Source organism: Mustela putorius, unplaced genomic scaffold (assembly GCF_011764305.1).
Source record: "Mustela putorius furo isolate JIRA1106 unplaced genomic scaffold, ASM1176430v1.1 tig00003845_pilon_pilon_pilon, whole genome shotgun sequence".
Classification (NCBI taxonomy): Eukaryota; Metazoa; Chordata; class Mammalia; order Carnivora; family Mustelidae; genus Mustela; species Mustela putorius.
The window spans coordinates 79,575,455-79,599,806 of record NW_025421998.1 but is presented as its reverse complement, the minus strand read 5'-3'; the positions used below and the strand labels follow the sequence as shown (position 1 = coordinate 79,599,806).

Sequence of the window (24,352 nt, the reverse complement as noted above, 5' to 3'; positions counted from 1 at the left end):
CCACCGAGACACCCTTCTTCTGAGTTTTGATGACTGAAGCTAACTAAAGTGTCTTGTTAGGCAAGCTCATGTTGCTTATTCTAATAAATAGTGGGATATTAACAGGTGGTTAAGTTATAACACTTTTTAAGGAAGTCAGGGAAGGGATATGGTAGATGCCATCTGAACTGATTGAAAGGTGAAGAGAATTAGCCAGGTAAATGGAGGGTCAGAGAGGGTGTTTTGGAGAGCACAGAATTGAAATGGAAGATCGGGGTGAGAGTGGGTAATGATTTAGAGAAAGACAATCCCATGTGTCTTCTGTATACCACGTGATAGAGGAGAACGAGGCTGCACATGGATTTCTTTCTGCAGTTGTTAACAAGTTATTTCCTCCATCATTTTATTAAAGGTCTGCAGTGTTCAGATCACATGTAAATGTCATCTGTTTCATTTTACCAGACTGATAAGGAATCTATAAGTCAGGTCAGATGAAGATAGTCAAAATAAATTCTTGCTGAAAAAGAGATGACCTGAGAGGTTGGGTTGTTAGAGCACATCTTCATGAAAGTGAAGATGTTATTACCATTAAACGGATAAAAGTATGCTGCAGTTAGTGGGGAACAGTTTGCATCTCTAGTTTTATAGCATCATAGTTATAGTAACTAGCCCTGTGCTTATCACATAGCACATGTTCATGTTCAACAGATACTTCAATGAATGACTAAAATTTAAATACCTATTAGTAGGAATTGCTAGGAAAACAGGTTTAGGTGCAGTATTATTTTCCTGAGTTGCTCAACAATAAGAGTTTATTTTTTCCCCTCAAGTTGTGAACTCTACATTACAGCAAGCATTCAAGCAAATGTTATTTAATCATCTATTAAGAATATTATATGAAGGATTTTTACTTTGGATAGAAGGTTGACTATAAATGACTTGCAACCCATCCATAAACACACATAACATACCCATTGGCCTTTCACACATTTTTTAATTGAGTGTTTTTTTGAAGTTCCTTGGCCAGTTTTCTTATGTGAGTAAGGTCATTGTATGTTAAAAAGTTACTACACTAAGTTTAGTTAGGCAAAAGGAATATCTTGACTTAGATAATTCATTTTTCTTTAGGTACAGAGGCCTGTTCCTGTAATTGATGCATCATTTTCTTACCCCAAATAAGGCTGATCCAGGTTTTGTGGCCTGAAATGTAGACAATTTGGAGGGACTCTTCAAAAAAGGAATCCAAAGTTAAATATAAAAACAAATAATTGTTTAGTATGAGAAAAGATCCCCACAAAAAAATACCATAACCGTCACAGAATCCAGAACAATAACTTATTATTATAAGTTATTTCTGTTATTGTTAATTGACTGATACACCTTAATACTTTTTTCCTTCTACTTTGGCTGCATATTCATTGAACATCTCTTTACTTGACAACAGTTTCTATTTCTTACAGAGGGAACCTTTCCTTTTGCACAAAGCTTGGCAAACTATAGCCTGCATACTAAATCTAGCATGCTTGTGTTTGTAAATGATGTTTTATTGGAACATATGCATCTCCAAATTATCTATGGCAGCTTTTGCAAACACATAGTGGCAGAGGTAAAAGACCAAATACCCCTTGAAGCCTAAAATATTAATTGTCTGGCACTTTACATTAAAAGAAGCTTTCTCAGTGTGTTTGCTCAAAATGTTGATAGTTGTGAAGCTGAAAGAAATTTCCTAAAACCAATTACTGGTAATAATACATCTTTAATTTCCTTTAGTTTGTTTAGAGGGTGCTTCTTGGCTGGGGAAAACTCTAGCTCTTTGAGCTCAGTTGGCTGGACCACTCCCCAGTCCCTAGAAGTGTTTTGTGAAGTTTGGCCTTAGCATGCCATCCCCAGCAGAGCTAGACAGCACTCATTCAGACCTTTTCCTTGGGGTTAAAGATTGGGTCCGGGGGTGCCTGGGGGCTCAGTCGGTTAAAGCCTCTGCCTTCGGCTCAAGTCATGATCCCAGGGTCCTGGGATCGAGCCCCACATGAGGCTCTCTGCAAAGCAGTAGGGAGCCTGCTTCCCTTCCTCTTTCTCTGCCTGCCTCTCTGCCTACTTGTGATCTCTGTCAAATAAATAAAATCTTAAAAAAAAAAAAAAAAGATTGGGTCTGGATGCATATCGTGGTCCAAGAGGGGGACAGGTTATTTGCTGGGGCTGGGCAGGTGTTAAGATAGTACATCCTTGATGGAAGTACCAGGATCACCTACAAGGGTAGCTAGAGAGGGAGTCCCTAAGCAGGAAGCTGGGGTTGCTGCTACCTCATGTGCTCCCCAAAGGAGAATGAGCCAGACCTTGTAAGGGGCTCTTCCAAGTAAAGGACCCTGAAGCCTAAACTAAGCAACTTCATCATTGACTTCATAAATCTACCTATGTCCCCAGGACATGTAACTTAAATCTGTTTGAAGTTTTTCTTTTCATAAAGATCCTTTCTTCTCATGCACTAGGAATCCTCTGTTTTCCACCACCACTAACCTCCCCCTACCGTTCCCCCAAATAAGGTAAACCAAATGGGATCAGTAGAGGAATAAAATTATATTAAGGATATATAGTTCTTCGAGAATGATTTAGATGGGATAGAGCAAAAATAAATTAGGAATTGAGCTGAGTCTGGGGGTAGTGTATGGTAAATATAAAATGAGCATCTGATTGTGAAATTTGTCCAGAGCTGACCAAGATGACCTTTGGCAAATAAATTGACCTCTTCTGTAAAATGAGGGGATTGGATTATACTCTGGAAAAATTTATGGTGAAATGATAATTGCGTTCGGGAACAGTGAAATCCAAAGTACCTTACCCTTCCACCGTCTCTTCCCAAACTGTTATTTGGACAGGAAAGTGGTAGCGTAATAAAATATATATTTTTAAAATAAATAAATCTGTATGTTTTATAATAAACATAAAAATATAATATACTTATATTTTTACACATGAAATATATATGCCACTAATTAATATGTAATATATATTTTATGAGACATAATATACTGTATATGTAATTTACTCTCTGTATTTTACAATTTTATAATACATTTTATACACTTATACACATACTGGTACCAGGGCTTGGGTCTCAGCTGGTAATGTTAGCCTTTGATCAGCTGAGGTCATAGTCCTGGGGAGCTTCTTTCCCACCTCCACATTCATTCCCTGAAAATTGAAACCCACACGTCATGTTTTACCATAGGTTTTACTGACCTTGTAAGAGAGAGGCAGACAAAGGGAAGAGGAGACAGAAGAGGAAGGAAGAAAAACTTAGGTTTTACTGACCTTGTAAGAGAGAGGCAGACAAAGAGAAGAGAAGACAAAAGAGGAAGGAAGAAAAACTTTAAGCTGGTCCGCTTACCCTGCAGGGGAGGGAGAGGCAGAGGAGAGCAAGCCAACACCTGTTTGCTACCCTTTTGACAGTGTCCTCACCTATTCGCAAACATAACTCAGTCTGTAATGAGATCAGTTTGACTCTCACCTTTATCTATATATGGTTGTCCTTCAAGTGGAAAATTAAGAGTACAGTAAACCTTGCCATTTGTGGTTTGTAGCATCTATAATTTTGATTGTAGGTAATGCTAAAGGTCTTTGCCACATAATTTACAGTTTTTTGATGTATGAATTTAAATCACAGGCACCATATGAGATTGATGTGTGGCTATGAGTGGTTTAGTGAGTGAGCCTAGTTTCTTGTTCAGTACATAATTTTTAGTAAGGCTTTTGGATATAAATTGCTTTGTGTCATGATCCTGGAGTCCAGATCGAGTCCCACGTCAGGGAGGGTCTGTTTCTCCCTCTAACCTTACCCTTCTCATGGACATGTGCGCGCGCGCTCTCTCTATCTCTCTCTCAAATAAATACATAAAATCCAAAATAAAATAAAAATTTTCCCAAAAAAGAAAATGCATTTGATAGTGAGAGTGAGCGCTAGAACTTTTATGATTCGTAGATTTTGGTGACTTTACTGGTAATTTTAAACACATGTTCAATACGAATGAATGGGAGGAAGGAGCTAGCACCATCTATTACAGGTTATTATTATATTAAAAAATAGTATGTGTATTGCCTCAAACAAACCTCCTAAAAACGTTGTGACTTAAAGCAGTATCGATTTATTTTTTATGATTCTGTGGCTTGGCGGGGTGGTTACTTTGTCACCTTTGCTCACTCATGCTGTGGCATTCAGCTGGCAGGTCTAATGGGAACCCGGCTCAGCAAAGTCAAGTAATAGGACAGGGGCCTTGCTCTCCATATTCCCTTTTCCCCCAATATTTTAGGGCAGCAGTTTCAAGAGGGTAAGCCACATTGCACATGTACTTTTCAAGCTTCTACTTAATCTGCAGAGGTCTTGTTGGTCAAAGCAAGTGATACGGACAAACCCCGGGTCAGTGGGGGATGAGGGTATACCAGAACTGGGATACTAAGAGGCATCAAAAGACATTGTAGAAACGACAAACCACTGTACCACATCTCCAAACTATAGGTGGCTGTTTATCTCTCTAAACCACAGAGGTTAGCTGTTTTTTGATATTACTTTAATAAGTCTGTAACTTCATTCCCTGCTACTCTTCTCTTTCTCAGCTCCCCAAACCCCCTTAGCACTTTCCCATGGTAGGATCTTTGATAAGTCTGCATAGAATGCTGTTTCCTCTCCTCTTCCCTTTACCCCTTTGCTCACCAGTTCTATCCTTTAGGTAAAATGTCACTTTGAGGAAACCTTTCCATGCTGGGTAGGTTTTACATTTTTCCTGCATACTGAATTTTTTCCTCTATAGCATTTGTAACAGTTACTAATGCCTGTGTGCCCATTGGAGCACATTTCATGAGGACCATGCCTGTGTAATAAATTTTTTTACTCAAGCTCACTTTCATTCCCACCCACCCCCATTTATCACAGTTCCATGTACTCAGTAACATTTGGTAAATGAGTATGCCTAACATGGTTGTTTTCTTAAACAGCTACTAAGGCCTTAAAAGACTATTTCTGCTTGATCCATAAGACAGCAGCTGTTCTCATGTGACTCCACTTTTTTCAATGTTGGAGATTCTGTTAGTGCTTTCTTTTTCTTCTTCTAGTCCTGCAACTTTCCTTTTTTATTTATTTTTATTTTTTTAAGGATTTTATTTATTTATTTGACAGAAAGAGATCATGAGTAGGCAGAGAGGCAGGCAGAGAGAGGAAGAGAAGCAGGCTCCCTGCTGAGCAGAGAGCCCTGTGTGGGGCTCAATCCCAGGTCCCTGAGATCATGACTTGAGCTCAAGGCAGAGGCTTTAACCTTAACACTGAGCCACCCAGGCACCCCCAATTTTGCTTTTTTAAAAGTCACTGTTTCTTGTGGAGTTGTCTATCTTTGATGTATTCTTTTTTAATCTTTACCTTTTTCTATTGTTTTTTCTTTCTTTTTCTGGTTCACATTGTGGAAATTACTAGGTGATTAAAATCTCTCCTTTCCGGAGTAAATTATTTGTGTTTTCTTTTCCTGGATAATTTTCTCTGGTATTCACCAATCAGGACTCTTACTTCTGTTTTTTAAATTGCTGGTTTCTGTATTGGGTTTTTTAGGTGGCCATGTAACTGAGGTGTTTTTATACTTTAATTATTTAGAAAATGGATCCTTGAGATCATTGCATGGTTAAAGTAAGTAGAAGAATTCATCCAGATTCCTTGTTTAAATATTTTTTTAATTTTTAATTGAAGTATAATGAAATTATTTTTCTTCACTTTTGTAATTTCTTTTATATAAAAACTACATATTAAAATTTCATATTCATGATACTAATAGGACATTTCATATTATATTCATATCATCAGAGTATTTAGGAACATATTTAAAATAGCTTTTATATAATAAGAAAACTTGGGATGGATTTTCCTGGATTAGTTTTTAGGAATTTGGGTACACACACACACACACAAAAGCTGAAGGAATATTTTGATTATTAATCTAGGCTATTGTGACCACCAAAAAGACTTAGTTATTCAATCATGTGATTTTTTTCCCCACACACTGTTTATTTTGGATATTAATTAAATATATATCTTTAAAAATTTTTTCCTTTAACAGCATTGTGTATTTATTGGATTTTTAAAGTAATAATAGTTGTAGACAATTATTCACTATTAAGTCTCATTAGTACTTATAGGAGATAGTTGGCAAGAATCTATAAGACCTAGTATTTTCCAGTCTTTTCCCTGTTACTGATTCTGTAATAAAAGAAACATCTATTTCCCATATCTAAAATTCTTGCTCTGACCTGTTATATAACATGATTGTTCTGATAATTTGAAAAGAATTTAAACTATAGGGGCGCCTGGGTGACTCAAGCCCCACATCAAGCTCCCTGCTCAGCGGAATGCCTGCTTCTCTCTCTCCCACTCCCCTGCTTGTGTTCCCTCTCTCACTGTGTGTCTCTCTCTCCAATAAATGAATAAAATCTTTAAAAAAAAATTTAAACTGTAGAAGTGGCGGATATTTGTGATTTTAGTCTTACTCAGGTTGAAGTTTCTTTTAACAAAGTTGGTGTCAGTATAGAAGGAATTTGAAGAAGTGGTAGTTGTCTTAGTTTTGGATCAGTTTAGGTGGTGCTTTGTGTATGGACAGATAGCAGTGGCTCTGAGAAGAGAATCACCTTCCCAAGACTGTTACATGGCCGTGGAAGGAGGCTGAGTCTTACACTTTTCTGAGTCATTTGGGCTTTAAAATTTTTTTAATTTCATATTTACAGAAAAGTTGCAAATATAGTACAAAGAATTCCTGTGTATTTTTCATCCAGATTTGTCAAGCATTTATAACATTTTACCAGGGTTTCTTCTTTCTGTGTATATACACATAATTTTCAGAATCACTTGAGAGTAGGTTGCCAATATGATGTCCCTTTATAGTAATACTTCAAGATGCATATCCTTTAAAAATTTTATTTATTTATGTGAGAGGGAGAAAGAGTGTATATGAGCAAGCAGAGGGGAGGGACAGTGGGAGAGGGAAAGCGAAACTTTAACAGACTCCCCACTGAGCACAGAGCCTGATGCCAGGCTCTGCCTGCCAGGCTGCATCTCACAAACCGGAGATCAGGACCTGAGCCAAAACCAAGAGACTGATGCTCAACCAACTCAACTGGGCCACCCAGACGTCCCCACAATGTGGATCCAAAATCAAGGGCATTATCATAGTATTATTATCAGAATCAGAATATGTAATTTTTAATTTAGTAAATGTTTGCTTGGAGCAAAGTATAGGTGAAAAAGTATAGTCTAGAAACTATACTTTGTATACTATGATATAGAGACTAGGTGCTTAAGAGAATTACAGTCTACTTAATGGGTAATAAATCAATATAGAAAATTATTCTATTTTAGAGTAAGGTCTGTGAGGTAATAAGATTTACACAAGGTATTCAAAAAGTTACTCTAAAAAAAAAAGTTACTCTAGAAAGAAAGCAGAGTCATTTAACATAGGGAATCAGGGAAGTCATTCCTGACAGTGCAGAGTAAGCCTGAGAGGTAATACTGATGCCCTGTTGGAGGACAGTGGGAGGGATTTACATCCCACAATTCATCCTTTATCTTATTTCCGTCCTTGACAAAGTTCTGAGGATGAATATGATATGGCAGTAACTTTGTACTGAAATATCAGGGATGCGTAAAGATAGGATAGGTTCTTTTTTCTACAGTTTTTGTTTTTCCCTTTTTTTTCCCTTTAATTAACAAATTTTAACCCTAAGGTTATTAGGCTTAGATTTCCCTTTCTTGGCACTTGTCCCTCAGTTGTTTTTTAATAGTACCTTCTCAGTTATGAAAGACAAGAAGTAATGGAGTTGATTAGCTGTAATTACTTTAAAGGAATGGAAGGAATGTTTTTAAAAACTTAATTAAGCTGCTGTCAACCTAGAGCTTAAGGGATAGTCACTTTTTATATTTCTAGCATTTATATATTTACTTTTATGTGTATAAGCTATTCTTGGATTCACTATAATTTTCCTAAATTAATCAGAAAGGGCTTTGTATATTTTTCAGACTTTGCTAGTTTAAGATAAAAGGGAGTGAAAGATACATACTTAGACTGATATATGATTGTAGCAAAATTTTGAAAATCCAGTAACTGAAAATAGCTTATGGTTAGGTGGTTTCTTCAGTATTAAAATTTTATAAGTTGTTTTAGAATAAGGTTTATAGTGCCAACCACATTTATGTGGAATGTTATTGAATTATTTCGCAGGTCTTTATTTCTTAAGCATATGTTAAAAGAATTTGTTTTAAATTTATATAATACTTAGATGTGGATTTTTAGTTTTTTGTTACTTTTTTTTTTTTAAAGATTTTATTTATTTATTTGACAGACAGAGATCACAAGTAGGCAGAGAGGCAGGCGGAGAGAGAGGAGGAAGCAGGCTCCCTGCTGAGCAGAGAGCCCGAAAAGGGGCTTGATCCCAGGACCCTGGGATCATGACCTGAGCCGAAGGCAGAGGCTTTAACCCACTGAGCCACCCAGGCACCCCATTGTTACTTTTTTTCTTAAGTTCACATATATGTTCAGTTATTTTACATGTTAATATTTGGTCATTTGCAAGGGAATTTCCGTAATGGAATTTCAGACTTTATTTGATAATATGTTGTTTCTTTCGCAAGCTGTCACTTCTTGTTTTTCAGTTAAAAAAAAAAAAAGTAAAGGATTAAAAAAAAGATTTATTTATTTGAGAGAGAGCATACATGGGCTTACATGTATGAGTAAGGTAGGGGAGGAGCAGGGGGAGAGGGGGACTGGCAGACTCCCTGCAGAGTGGGAAACAGACACAGATTCTATCTGATGATCCTGTAGGGGAGGAGCAGGGGGAGAGGGGGACTGGCAGACTCCCTGCAGAGTGGGAAACAGACACAGATTCTATCTGATGATCCTGTAGATCATGACCTGAGCCGAAATCAAGATTTGGATGCCCAACCAACTGAGCCACCCAGGTGCCCCTAAAAGGACTTTTTGATGGTGGTTTTTTTTTGTTTTTTTTTTTTGTTTTTTTGCTTGGTATCTAGTTTCCTAGTTGTTTTTCTTTTTAGAAATGAATATATTTTGACAGCATCATTCATACTAAAAGAGCTGTAATTTATATGAATTTGACTTAGAAAATGAATTAACTCCTCCAGTTTTGAATCCTTCAGCCTCCTTTTTAATACCTTTGGATAATAAATGCAAAATCGTTTTTTTTTTCTTTTTTAAGGTTCTAGTGTTAGAGTTTGGGGTCAGGGAGCCCAAGCAGATGATGATATGTATTACAACTGCAGAAGAACAAAATATGTTTTGAGCAGGCCAAAGGCTTACTCAGCAGTCTTCAGTGTCCTTTTTTAAGCCCAGTATCCTACTATATACATTTTTTTATTTTTCTAAGCAATCTTCATAATTTTTAAATGGCTCTTGTGGAAATTTTCCTGCTGCTTTCTGTCCTATTCATGACTCTGAAATTCAAAGATGAGTTTGGTCTACAAAAAGTTAAAAACTTGGAGTAGTGTTACTTAGGAAAGTTTTTATACATAGAATTTTGGTCCCCAAAAGTACACTGATCTTACATTTTTTATTTTATTATTATAAAAGACACACATATATATATCTATATATCTCTCTCTATATATATATCTTTATTTATTTATTTATTTATTGGCTCTTTGGAATCCTCTTATTAAAGGAGGGCATTCCCCAGCCATAGTTAAGGAAACCAAAACAGCTTTATCTCTAAATCTTAATATAATCTATTTTTTTAACAATGCCCACTATTCATTGAACTGCCCACTATTCATTGTACTGTTATTATTTAAATTATCCATCATCTCATTATTTAAATTCCTTTTCTTATGTATTTCTATAGATATTTTGTTTCATATTCATATTATAAATAATAAATTTTTGTTGTATTTGAAATTATTTCCTTGATTTGTGGTTTTGGAGTGAAAGCACTAGATTTAGGCCAGAAAACATGATTATTGTTTTTAGAGGATTTGTAACTGCTTTGTATCACTCTTTTTTTTTTTTAATTTTTTATTCTTTATAAACATATATTTTTATCCCCAGGGGTACAAGTCTGTGAATCACCAGGTTTACACACTTCACAGCACTCACCAAAGCACACACCTTCCCCAATGTCAATAATCCCACCCCCTTCTCCCAACCCCCCTCCCCCCAGCAACCCTCAGTTTGTTTTGTGAGATTAAGAGTCACTTAATGGTTTGTCTCCCTCCCAATTCCATCTTGTTGCATTGATTCTTCTTCTACCCACTTAAGCCCCCATGTTGCATCACCACTTCCTCATATCAGGGAGATCATATGATAGTTGTCTTTCTCTGCTTGACTTATTTCGCTAAGCATGATACGCTCTAGTTCCATCCATGTTGTCGCAAATGGCAAGATTTCATTTCTTTTGATGGCTACATAGTATTCCATTGTGTATATAGACCACATCTTCTTGATCCATTCATCTGTTGACGGACATCTAGGTTCTTTCCATAGTTTGGCTATTGTGGACATTGCTGCTATAAACATTCAGGTGCACGTGCCCCTTTGAATCACTACGTTTGTATCTTTAGGGTAAATACCCAATAGTGCAATTGCTGGGTCATAGGGCAGTTCTATTTTCAACATTTTGAGGAACCTCCATGCTGTTTTCCAGAGTAGCCGCACTAGCTTGCATTCCCACCAACAGTGTAGGAGGGTTCCCCTTTCTCCGCATCCTTGCCAGCATATGTCATTTCCTGACTTGTTGATTTTAGCCATTCTGACTGGTGTGAGGTGATATCTCATTGTGGTTTTGATTTATATTTCCCTGATGCCGAGTGATGTGGAGCACTTTTTCATGTGTCTGTTGGCCATCTGGATGTCTTCTTTGCAGAAATGTCTGTTCATGTCCTCTGCCCATTTCTTGATTGGATTATTTGTTCTTTGGGTGTTGAGTTTGCTAAGTTCTTTATAGATTTTGGACACTAGTCCTTTATCTGATATGTCGTTTGCAAATATCTTCTCCCATTCTGTCAGTTGTCTTTTGATTTTGTTAACTGTTTCCTTTGCTGTGCAAAAGCTTTTGATCTTGATGAAATCCCAATAGTTCATTTTTGCCCTTGCTTCCCTTGCCTTTGGCGTTGTTCCTAGGAAGATGTTGCTACGGCTGAGGTTGAAGAGGTTGCTGCCTGTGTTCTCCTCAAGGATTTTCTTTTTTTTTAAGATTTATTTATTTATTTATTTGACAGAGAGAAATTACAAGTACACTGAGAGGCAGGCAGAGAGAGAGAGAGAAGGAAGCAGGCTCCCTGCTGAGCAGAGAGCCCGATGCGGGACTCGATCCCAGGACCCTGAGATCATGACCTGAGCCAAAGGCAGCGGCTTAACCCACTGAGCCACCCAGGCGCCCTCTCCTCAAGGATTTTGATGGATTCCTTTCGCACATTGAGATCCTTCATCCATTTTGAGTCTATTTTCGTGTGTGGTGTAAAGAAATGGTCCAATTTCATTTTTCTGCATGTGGCTGTCCAATTTTCCCAGCACCATTTATTGAAGAGGCTGTCTTTTTTCCATTGGAAATTATTTCCTGCTTTGTCGAAGATTAGTTGACCATAGATTTGAGGGTCTATTTCTGGGCTCTCTATTCTGTTCCATTGATCTATGTGTCTGTTTTTGTGCCAGTACCATGCTGTCTTGATGATGACAGCTTTGTAATAGAGCTTGAAGTCCGGAATTGTGATGCCACCAACGTTGGCTTTCTTTTTCAATATCCCTTTGGCTATTCGAGGACTTTTCTGGTTCCATATAAATTTTAGAATTATTTGTTCCATTTCTTTGAAAAAGATGGATGGTACTTTGATAGGAATTGCATTAAATGTGTAGATTGCTTTAGGTAGCATAGACATTTTCACAATATTTATTCTTCCAATCCAGGAGCATGGAACATTTTTCCATTTCTTTGTGTCTTCCTCAATTTCTTTCATGAGTACTTGATAGTTTTCTGAGTATAGATTCTGTGTCTCTTTGGTTAGGTTTATTCCTAGGTATCTTATGGTTTGGGGTGCGATTGTAAATGGGATTGACTCCTTAATTTCTCTTTCTTCTGTCTTGCTGTAGGTGTAGAGAAAAGCAACTGATTAGATTTTGCATTGATTTTATATCCTGACACTTTACTGAATTGCTGTACAAGTTCTAGCAGTTTTGGAGTGGAGTCTTTTGGGTTTTCTACATATAGTATCATATCATCTGCGAAGAGTGATAATTTGACTTCTTCTTTGCTGATTTGGATGCCTTTAATTTCCTTTTGTTGTCTGATTGCTGAGGCTAGGACCTCTAGTACTATGTTGAATAGCAGTGGTGATAATGGACATCCCTGCCGTGTTCCTGACCTTAGCGGAAAAGCTTTCAGTTTTTCTCCATTGAGAATGATATTTGCGGTGGGTTTTTCATAGATGGCTTTGATGATATTGAGGTATGTGCCCTCTATCCCTGCACTTTGAAGAGTTTTCATCAGGAAGGGATGCTGTACTTTGTCAAATGCTTTTTCAGCATCTATTGAGAGTATCATATGGTTCTTGTTCTTTCTTTTATTGATGTGTTGTATCACATTGACTGATTTGCGGATGTTGAACCAACCTTGCAGCCCTGGAATAAATCCCACTTGGTCGTGGTGAATAATCCTTTTAATGTACTGTTGAATCCTATTGGCTAGTATTTTGTTGAGTATTTTCGCATCTGTGTTCATCAAGGATATTGGTCTATAGCTCTCTTTTTTGGTGGGATCCTTGTCTGGTTTTGGGATCAAGGTGATGCTGGCCTCATAAAATGAGTTTGGAAGTTTTCCTTCCATTTCAATTTTTTGGAACAGTTTCAGGAGAATAGGAATTAGTTCTTCTTTAAATGTTTGGTAGAATTCCCCCGGGAAGCCGTCTGGCCCTGGGCTTTTGTTTGTTTGGAGATTTTTAATGACTGTTTCAATCTCCTTACTGGTTATGGGTCTGTTCAGGCTTTCTATTTCTTCCTGGTTCAGTTGTGGTAGTTTATATGTTTCTAGGAATGCATCCATTTCTTCCAGATTGTCAAATTTATTGCCGTAGAGTTGCTCATAGTATGTTCTTATAATAGTTTGTATTTCTTTGGTGTTAGTTGTGATCTCTCCTCTTTCATTCATGATTTTATTTATTTGGGTCCTTTCTCTTTTCTTTTTGATAAGTCGGGCCAGGGGTTTATCAATTTTATTAATTCTTTCAAAGAACCAGCTCCTAGTTTCATTGATTTGTTCTATTGTTTTTTTGGTTTCTATTTCATTGATTTCTGCTCTGATCTTTATGATTTCTCTTCTCCTGCTGGGCTTAGGGTTTCTTTCTTGTTCTTTCTCCAGCTCCTTTAGCTGTAGGGTTAGGTTGTGTACCTGAGACCTTTCTTGTTTCTTGAGAAAGGCGTGTACTGCTATATATTTTCCTCTCAGGACTGCCTTTGTTGTGTCCGACAGATTTTGAACCATTGTATTTTCTTTTTTTTTTTTTTTTTTAAGATTTTATTTATTTATTTGACAGAGAGAAATCACAAGTAGATGGAGAGGCAGGCAGAGAGAGAGAGAGAGGGAAGCAGGCTCCCTGCTGAGCAGAGAGCCCGATGCGGGACTCGATCCCAGGACCCTGAGATCATGACCTGAGCCGAAGGCAGCGGCTTAACCCACTGAGCCACCCAGGCGCCCGAACCATTGTATTTTCATTATCATTTGTTTCCATGATTTTTTTCAATTCTTCTTTAATTTCCTGGTTGACCCATTCATTCTTTAGAAGGATGCTGTTTAGTCTCCATGTTTGGGTTCTTTTCAAACTTCCTTTTGTGGTTGAGTTCTAGCTTTAGAGCATTGTGGTCTGAAAATATGCAGGGAATGATCCCAATCTTTTGATACCGGTTGAGTCCTGATTTAGGACCGAGGATGTGATCTATTCTGGAGAATGTTCCATGTGCACTAGAGAAGAATGTGTATTCTGTTGCTTTGGGATGAAATGTTCTGAATATATCTGTGATGTCCATCTGGTCCAGTGTGTCGTTTAAGGCCTTTATTTCCTTGCTGATCTTTTGCTTGGATGATCTGTCCATTTCAGTGAGGGGAGTGTTAAAGTCCCCTACTATTATTGTATTATTGTTGATGTGTTTCTTTGATTTTGTTATTAATTGGTTTATATAGTTGGCTGCTCCCACGTTGGGGGCATAGATATTTAAAATTGTTAGATCTTCTTGTTGGACAGACCCTTTGAGTATGATATAGTGTTCTTCCTCATCTCTTATTATAGTCTTTGGTTTAAAATCTAATTGATCTGATATAAGGATTGCCACTCCTGCTTTCTTCTGATGTCCATTAGCATGGTACATTCTTTTCCACCCCCTCACTTTAAATCTGGAGGTGTCTTCAGGCTTAAAATGAGTTTCTTGGAGGCAGCATATAGATGGGTTTTGTTTTTTTATCCATTCTGATACCCTGTGTCTTTTGACAGGGGCATTTAGCCCATTAACATTCAGGGTAACTATTGAGAGATATGAATTTAGTGCCATTGTATTGCCTGTAAGGTGACTGTTACTGTATATCGTCTCTGTTCCTTTCTGATCTACCACTTATAGGCTCTCTCTTTGCTTAGAGGACCCCTTTCAATATTTCCTGTAGAGCTGGTTTGGTATTTGCAAATTCTTTCAGTTTTTGTTTGTCCTGGAAGCTTTTAATCTCTCCTTCTATTTTCAATGATAGCCTAGCTGGATATAGTATTCTTGGCTGCATGTTTTTCTCGTTTCGTGCTCTGAAAATATCATGCCAGCTCTTTCTGGCCTGCCAGGTCTCTGTGGATAAGTCAGCTGCCAATCTAATATTTTTACCATTGTATGTTACAGACTTCTTTTCCCGGGCTGCTTTCAGGATTTTCTCTTTGTCATTGAGACTTGTAAATTTTAGTATTAGGTGATGGGGTGTGGGCCTATTCTTACTGATTTTGAGGGGCGTTCTTTGAACCTCCTGAATTTTGATGCTCGTTCCCTTTGCCATATTGGGGAAATTCTCCCCAAGAATTCTCTTCAGTATACCTTCTGCTCCCCTCTCTCTTTCTTCATCTTCTGGAATCCCAATTATTCTAATGTTGTTTCGTCTTATGTGTCACTTATCTCTCAGATTCTCCCCTCGTGGTCCAGTAGCTGTTTGTCCCTCTTTTGCTCAGCTTCTTTATTCTCTGTCATTTGGTCTTCTATATCACTAATTCTTTCTTCTGCCTCATATCCTAGCAGTGAGAGCCTCCATTTTTTATTGCACTTCATTAATAGCTTTTTTAATTTCAACTTGGTTAGATTTTAGTTCTTTTTTTCTCCAGAAAGGGCTTTTATATCTCCCGAGAGGGTTTCTCTAATATCTTCCATGCCTTTTTCGAGTCCGACTAGAACCTTGAGAATTGTCATTCTGAACTCTAGATCTTACATATTACCAATGTCTGTATTGATTAGCCCTAGCCTCGGTACTGCCTCTTGTTCTTTTTTTTGTGGTGAATTTTTCCGCCTTGTCATTTTGTCCAGATAAGAGTATATGAAGGAGCAAGTAAAATACTAAAAGGGTGGCAACCCCAGGAAAATATGCTTTAACCAAATCAGAAGAGATCCCAAATCGTGAGGGGGGTGAAAGGGGATAAAAAGAGGTTCAAAAAGGAAGAAAGAAAAAAAAAGAAAGAAAAATATAAAAAAGAAAAATATATATATTAGATAAACTAGTTAAAAAACGTTAAAAAGGAAAAGGGTACGGGCGCCTGAGTGCCTCAGTGGTTTAAACCGCTGCCTTCGGTTCAGGTCATGATCTCAGGGTCCTGGGATCGAGTCCCACATCGGGCTCTCTGCTCGGCAGGGAGCCTGCTTCCCTCTCACCCTCTTTGCCTGCCTCTCTGCCTACCTGTGATCTCTGTCAAATAAATAAATAAAATCTTTTAAAAAAAAAAAGGGTAAAAGTTAAAAAAAAATTTTACCAGAAGGCAAGAGAAAAAAACAAATGAAAAAGAAAAAAATTAAATTAACTGCAAGACTAAAAAAAAATAACAGGGAGAAAGCCTTGAGTTCCGTGCTTTGCTTTCTCCTCCTCTGGAATTCTGCTGCTCTCCTTGGTATTGAAACCGCACTCTTTGGTAGGTGAACTTGGTCTTGGCTGGATTTCTTGTTGCTTTTCTGGACGAGGGGCCTGGTGTAGTGATTCTCAAGTGTCTTTGCCCCAGGCAGAATTGCACCGCCCTTACCAGTGGCGGGGCTGAGTAATTAGCTCGGGTTTGCTTTCAGGAGCTTTTGTTCCCTGAGCCCTTTCCGTAGAGTTCCGGAGGACGGGAATACAAATGGCGGCCTCCTGGTCTCCGGCCTGGAGGAGCCGAGAACCCGGGGCCCCACTCCTCAGTGCGCCCTCAGAGAACAGCGCCCAGTTACTTGCGTCTGACCTCCGGCCGCGCTCCAAGCTCACCGAGCCTGTGGCTGGTTCAAGGTAACCCTGAGCTGTGAGCTTACTGTCGGCTCTGTCTCTGTAGCCAGTTTTCCCATTCCAGTACCCGCAAGTTCTGCGACACTCAGACACCCTCGATCCTTCTGTGACCCTGTGGGACCTGAGGCCACCGTGACCCCCCGTGGACTTCACCCCGGTTTAGCCTCTGGAGCGATGTCCCTCAGCGGAACAGACTTTTAAAAGTCCTGATTTTGTGCTCCGTTGCTCCGCAGCTTGCCGGGAGCCGGCCCCTCCCCCCGGGGTCTATCTTCCCGTCGCTTTGGATTCACATATCCACCAGTCCTACCTTTCAGAAAGTGGCTGTTTTTCTATTTCCAGAATTGCTGTTCTTCTTCTCTTCGATCTGCCTCTGCCGATAGATTTGCAGGTGTTTGCAATCTTTAGATAAGCTATCTAGCTGATCTCCTGCTAGCTGAAGTAGTCTCAGCCTGCTACTTCTCTGCCATCTTGACTCCTCTGCTTTGTATCACTCTTAATGGAAACTAAAATCGAATAGTTACATCCAAGATTATAACATTAAAAAAAAAAACCTTTAGAAGTAAACTAGAGTTTCCATTTTTTCAAGATGCTGTCATGAGGGAGTTTGCAACATGGTTAAAACTTAATGTGCCATGTTCCTTGCTTGTAGCAATTAGCTTTTCGCTTATACATCCCAAAGGGTACTAGTTAGGTATATCCTTGGGAAAATTAGTACAATAATTACTGATAATTCTTTATATCTTCAGTATAGCTCTCAAGCATGGCCATGTGCAAGTCACTTAATATCTTTTTTCCCTCAGTTTTGCCCTCTTTTAAAAAGATATTACACGGGTGCCTGGGTGGCTCAGTTCGTGAAGCACCTCCTTTTGGCTCAGATCTTGATCATAGCGTCCTGGGATTGAGCTTGCTTTGGGCTTCCTGCTGAGTGGGGAGCCTGTTTCTCCCTCTCCCTCTGCCTGCCACTCCCTTGCTTGTGTTCTTTCTCTCTTTGTCAAATAAATAAAATCTTCAAAAAAAATTTTAAAAAAAGATGATTTTAGAATCTGCCTTCTAGGATAATGATATGTTCAGAATGTCTAGCAGTATAATTAGTACCTTCAAATCTTGCTTTCAGTTGTGATTTAGTACCATACTAAAGTAATTAACTGCTATGTGGATGTCAGCCTTTACTAACACTACTACTTCATATACTGAAGTGTTCACAGTATTGGAAAGTGGTATAGTAGTCCTTCTTCATGCATGGTTTTGCTCTCCACAGTTTCAGTTACGCACGGTCAGTCAACTGCTGTTTGGAAGTAGATGATCCTCCTTCTGACATAGTGTCGGAAGGTTAGTAGTAGCCTAACATTATGTTATAATGCCTACTCCATTCACCTCACTTCATCCGCTCATGTAGGTGTGTTTTATCATCTAACATTATCACAGGAAGGATGAGTATAGTACAATAAGATATTTTGAGAGAGATCCCACATTCACATGACTTATTACAATAGTTATAACAATTGTTTTACTTTTTGTTATTTTTAATCTCTGCCTAATTTATAAATTAAACTTCATCATAGATATGTAGGAAAAACATAGTATATATGGGATTTGTAGTGTCTGCAGTTTCAGGCATCTACTGGGGAGTCTTGGAATGTACACCCCATCGATAAAGGGGGACTACAGGATCTGAAGTCATAAATTGCCTGCATGGAACTCTGCCACTTTGCTGTGTGATTTGAGGCAGATTATTTATCTCTTTAACGTTGGGTTTTGCAAGCATTGAATGAGATTATAATAGTAATACATTTAAATGGAGTTGTATTTTAATGCACCTAATATAATTTTTGTCACATTCTAAGCATCAGTAAATGTTTGCTTTCTATAGTTACGTTTAATGCAGTTATTATGTTGTTTGCTACTGTTTGAGAAATTACCTCAAAAAGTAATGGCTTAAAGGAACAACAAATGTTTATCATCTTGTTTCTGTGGGACAGGGAATCAGGAGTGACCTAGCTGGGTGATTCTGGTTGGATGTCTCTTTTTTTTTTTTTAAAGATTTTATTTATTTATTTGACAGAGAGAGAGATCACAAGTAGGCAGAGAGGCAGGCAGAGAGAGAGAGGAAGGGAAGCAGGCTCCCTGCTGAGCAGAGAGCCTGATGCAGGACTCGATCCCAGGACCCTGAGATCATGACCTGAGCCGAAGGCAGCGGCTTAACCCACTGAGCCGCCCTGGTTGGATGTCTCTTAAGAAATTTCAGTGAAGATGTCAGAGGTGCTGTGGTCATCTGAATGTTATTTTGAACCTAATGGCTATACATTTTATATTTTCCAGACTATGTCTTCAGCAGTGGTACAGCTATATGCAGCAGATCGTAACTGTATGTGGTCAAAGAAGTGCAGCGGTGTCGCTTGTCTTGTTAAGGACAATCCACAGAGATCTTATTTTTTAAGAATATTTGATATTAAGGTGAGTTTTATTTCCACTTTAAACTTTAGGTAAATAGGTTTTTTAACCTCCGTTATAATTATTTTTATATTTAAATATATTGTTAAATATATAATTTTTGTTCATCTTGTGTATATTTTTTTAAATTATACTTAATATTTGAAGAGTGAGGCTTGCTTTTAGAAAATGAAGCATGGGCATTGCAACCAAACAGGAATAGGTTGTAAGCCAGAACATGAAGAGTTCCCTGTTTATCTTTCTACAGCCACTACACATTAAAGGATTTTTCTGTTTTTTTTGTTTTGTTTTGCTTTTTTTGTTTTAATATCTTTACATCTTGGGCTTTCTCTGTATTCTCTCTTTTTCTACTGGTGCTCCTTTATTCCAAGCATATATAATCCTTTCAGGGAACTATAAAAGTATATTTTAGTTTAGTATATCCTGTTAATTACTTCAGTCTAGGTTTAAAGCACGATACACTACCTATAATAATGTATTTGCAACTTATACCTATGTTGAGACAACAGTAACAATGTTCAGATTTTCACAGCTTTGTACCTCACACATTCAAACACAAATCCACATTGTTCTAGATTGGATGCCCATTCTCAGGTATTCACCCTCTTACAGTTACTGTAGAAGTAATTACCTTTGTGCAGAGATGAATCTCCATTTATCTTTCGAAACCTTTTTTATAGGGGACCCCTGGGTGGCTCAGTCAGTAAAGCGTCTGCCTTTGGCTCAGGTCATGATCCCAGTTTCCTGGGATCAAATCCCGCGTTGGGCTCCTTGCTCAGCAGGGAGCCTGCTTCTCCCTCTGCCTGCCTCTTTCTCTCTCTAACAAATAAATAAATTTAAAAAAAAAAAAAAAAAACCTTTTCTATATGTAGGCTTCTGTAATATTTGTATGTGGCAATAAGTATAATGGAATAATTACCAAAAAAATATTTTTGAACTCTCCTGGATGATACTTAAGATAGATAGATTGTAATTAAACTGTTTTACTTCTCTGGGCCTTGGTTTATTTATTTGTAAAATGGGAGAACCATTTGGGCCTATTGCAAAGTGTTTCCCTGAGATTAAATAAGATTTAAATTACTGTTCTTTGTAGCTTTGTGCTACTTAACATTTACTTCTCCATACCACAAGATGTGGCATACTCCCGTGAGCAGTGGCTTACTGTGGCACTGATTCTGGGGGATAGGGAACACATGCAGAGTTTGAAAGAAACTGTTTAGTTTTTAGTTTGTTGTTTTTTTTGTTTTTTAACATATTTCTCATCACCAGTGAGAAGCACTATTCAGAAATCAAGTGCAATAAAGCTTCACTAAGAAAGGAATTGCATTGTATGTGTATATAGTGTTTTCTAAATATTTTAAAGTCATGGTCTAGGTAGAACCTTGCTTTTGAAATAGGACAATACTTAAATTTCTCTAACCATTTACTTCTAATTTTAGATAACCATTGCTGAATACTTTCACTTAGCCACCTTTGGTAGTAGGTTAATTATATTTCTTCTACTGTAGCCACAGATAAGAAAATCCAGTCATCTATGGTTCTCTCAACCATACTTTAACCTTGGTGCACTTTAATTATCAGTCTCTTTTTGCACATGATTGACACTAACTACTCTTACCAGTATTTAATTAGAGGGCCACTATGTAAAAGTTAGGAATTCAAAAATTGTTAATGAATAGTACAGAGAGGCTATATTTGACCCTCTCAGCATTTACAAAATTGAGGAAAAGAGCATGAAATGTTCCTATAATATTTGATGGCACACAGTCTATTACTGATGGAACTATGCATTGATAATCAGTGCATGTACAACAGTATTCTAGTCCTTCTGTCTAACATTGATGATCTAGTAATTGTTCTAGGTTAATATTTGACTGAGTAACTATTTGGGAATACAAGGCTAATGAGATAGTGTCTTAGCATACTGACTTAAACTCATTTGATATGTAGTTTTTTGAAAGAAAAATCCAGAATTTACTCTTTTGTTAAGAAATTACTGATTAAATTATATGTTATTTATGTTTTATACGTGTGTGTGTGTGTTTTCTGTGCCTGTATAACCTATTGTTAATGTAAACAATTCCCTGAATATGAGTCATCTATCTTGTTTTATTCCTGGAGATTATCTTTTTGGTAACTCTTATTTTAACCTTTTTCTAGGATGGGAAACTATTGTGGGAACAAGAGCTATACAATAACTTTGTATATAATAGTCCTAGAGGATATTTTCATACCTTTGCTGGAGATGTAAGTCATATTATTTTTTATTGCCCTGTTTAATGTAATTTTTTTTGTTTTTTCATCTGGCTTTTGTTTTGTTTAAGATTTTACTTATTTATTTGACAGAGAGAGAGAGAGACAGTGAGAGAGGAAACACAGGTAGGGAGAGCAGGAGAGGGAGAACAGGCCTCCTACTGAGCAGGGAGCCCGATGTGGAGCTCGATCCCATAATTGTTTTAATACTTGTTTGTGGAAAGCATTTATGAGCTTTCCATGTAAACACTATATAAAGTAAAAATAATTATTTTACCTTTAAAAGGTTCTTCAGAGGGGCACCTGGGTGGCTCAGTCAGTTAAGCATCTGCCTTCTGCTCAGATCATGATCCTGGAATCCTGGGATCGAGCCCCGCATTGAGCTCCCTGCGGGAAGCCTTTTCTCCCTCTCTCACTCCCTCTGCTTTGTGTTCTCTCTCACTGTCTCTCTTTCTCTGTCAAATAAATAAATAAAATCTTAAAAAAAAAAAAAAGCTGAATAGAAGAAATGGCTTAGACTTTAAAGGGCCAAAAAAAAAAAGAAAAAAAAAGTTTCCAAAGAGTACCATAAATATAATTTGCTGTGTAGAAAAGAAATTTGTTTTTTCATCATCTTTGTCTTTGGACAGAGAGCTTTATCTTTCTGGGATTTAGTGTTCTTATGTATAAAAATGAAGTCTTAATTGCCCACTAATCCATGGTATGTTTTAAATATTGATGTTATATTGCCATTCAAATTATTTTGTGAAAGAATAGTTTGTGGCCTAGGAGAGTGCTAAAATACAATAAATGCGTGTAGGGGGAGAATAGAATATGAAGAAATTTATTGCATATACTCGAGGAAGATGTTAGAAGGATTTCCATACCATATGCTGACAGAGATTGTCTGAGTGACTAGGTTATAGGTGATTTTAATTTTCTTTATTTTTGTATTTTTATTTCCTAAATTTTATATAGTGAGGAAAAAAGGTTAGATGATATATAGTTTCAAAAATTTTTCTTCTCTAGCTGTTATTTTTCACATTTTTCTTAATAAAATATGAATATATCTACACATATAAAAGTGTGCATAAAATGCCATTATCAATGTCAGTCTTTTCATATTTTTAATACTTTATCTGAATTAAGGTTATAATATAAATAATACCTACAGTTGAGCTGTAAAATAAAAACATAACCTAGTAAAGATAGAGCTGACCTGCATTTGACCAACTTTTCCAGTGTTTGCTATTCTAAAATCCGTATTATTTTGTAGAGTTCTATTGAAAGATCACATTCAATTTGCTATTTTTGTTGTCATTGTTGAAGATGGAGTATTCCATTTAATATTTGAATGTGCGTTATGAGAGGCAACTTATCTATTAGTAGTCTTTTACTTTGCCTTCTCCATGCTTTCAGTATTCTTCAGTTATTCAGATAAAATTAAAACTAAGCTTAAACTAAGCTCTTGTCTGCTAGTAAACTTAGCTTTCCTTCTTCAGAAATGTACTTTGTTATCGATTTTTTTCATTAAAGCTAGATTCATGTTTTCTGTTGTTTACCTTTTTAAATAAAAATATTTCAGACTTGTCAAGTTGCTCTTAATTTTGCCAATGAAGAAGAAGCAAAAAAATTCCGGAAAGCAGTTACAGACTTGTTGGGCCGGAGACAAAGGAAATCTGGTAAACTTTTTTCTTTTTTTTTTTTAAACAGGAGCTGGCTCATGGGACAGAACGGGCCCACACCTGTTTTTATAAATAAAGTTTTAGTGAGACAAACCTACACTCATTGGTTTACATTTTGTCTGTTGCCAGAACAACAGTTGGGTGGTTACAACAAAGACTGTATGGTGCACAAAGCCTAAAATATTTATTCTCTGGCCCCTTACCAAAAAAAAAAAAAAAAAAAAAAAAATTCGTTAGGACTTATTTAAGAACTATTTTTATTAAGAACTATTTTTTTTTTTTTCAGATTTACTGAAGAATTCATTCTGATAATCTGTCTTGTTGATAACATGCCATATATACTGACTCTAAAACTTGCATTTTTATGGCTTTGTTCTTAACTTACATTCTTAGCATATTTAATACTTTGTGACAAAGACTTTTTAGGCAAGCCTAGAAGCGAACAAGCAAAGTTGCAAACAAAATTTGTAAGCATTGTTTTGTCTCTATTTTGTCTCTAATGTTGTCTATCATAAATCCATAAAAAACTTAATGTATGAGACTATAATACACATAAAATAATTAGAGAATGCTCTAGTCTAGTATACAATTTTAAATTTATTGATATAGAAATACTTGACAACAGTATACTAGGCCTTTCTGTTGTCAAGTGGGAGAAGGGTGATTAGGAAAGGTGAACCTCTCTAAAACCATCATCTTAAGAAGATCAGTTTTCAGAGAAAGAGCATGTGTGAGTTGTGATCACCAAATTGTTCGCCTTCAAACTAGCCAGGCTGTATAATCCTTGGGAAGTTTTTCTATACATCTGGGGGTACATGTTAGCCCAGTTTTGAAGATCAGTGTATTCCAGGTTGTGCTTTACCACTAAGAGGGACTAAGCCTTGAAAAAATAAGACATTGGATCCAGAAAACAGGAATGTAAAATCATGTATTCCATTTTGTACATCTTTACTGTTATTTTAATGGTTTTCAAGAGGGAGGTGAGGTAAAATGAAATGAAATAAAATGAAGTGAAAATAAAATGAACTAAGTTGTTGCCTCACAACAACAATAGATGTTGCCTTCTTATTATACCTTAACTGCAATGAATAAATAGAATTATTAGGGACCTATTTTTTCTTACTACTTTTTAGGAATGAGGACATTTACTACTTGATTTCTTGCAGGAAAGGATTTAAAGATAAAGAATAGTTTATGGTTCTGTGACATAATCAGGTGCTAGGCCAGGGGCTCCTTATAGTCAATATATGTGACATTTCCAAATCAAACAATAAAAAATATTTCTTAAAATATAGACTAATTGACTTTGAAATAGGAAGGTCCCTAAAGGCATCTTTCAGCTGGTATAGGAATTTTGCTTTATGTAGTTCCTAAACTTTTAAGCATGGTGTTTCAGAAGCAGAAAGGTCATCTTAGGGAGGCAGCTGATAGATTCCTGGGTAGGGATCTATTCTACTTCTGCTAATTCAAACTCCAGCCTCACCTCTCTTTAACTTAGATGC

At 37.1% G+C, this 24,352-nt stretch overlaps 1 protein-coding gene across 1 annotated transcript in view; it reads left to right on the top strand.

The window, feature by feature from the left end:
- The window catches only part of WASL (WASP like actin nucleation promoting factor), a 76,237-nt gene that overhangs the window by 24,336 nt on the left and 27,549 nt on the right, over positions 1–24,352 (top strand). The window contains exons 2-4 of the mRNA XM_004741863.3: positions 18,802–18,936; positions 21,094–21,180; positions 22,751–22,847. Coding sequence (XP_004741920.1) covers positions 18,802–18,936; positions 21,094–21,180; positions 22,751–22,847 — 319 coding nt within the window. The remainder of the gene's footprint in view (positions 1–18,801; positions 18,937–21,093; positions 21,181–22,750; positions 22,848–24,352) is intronic.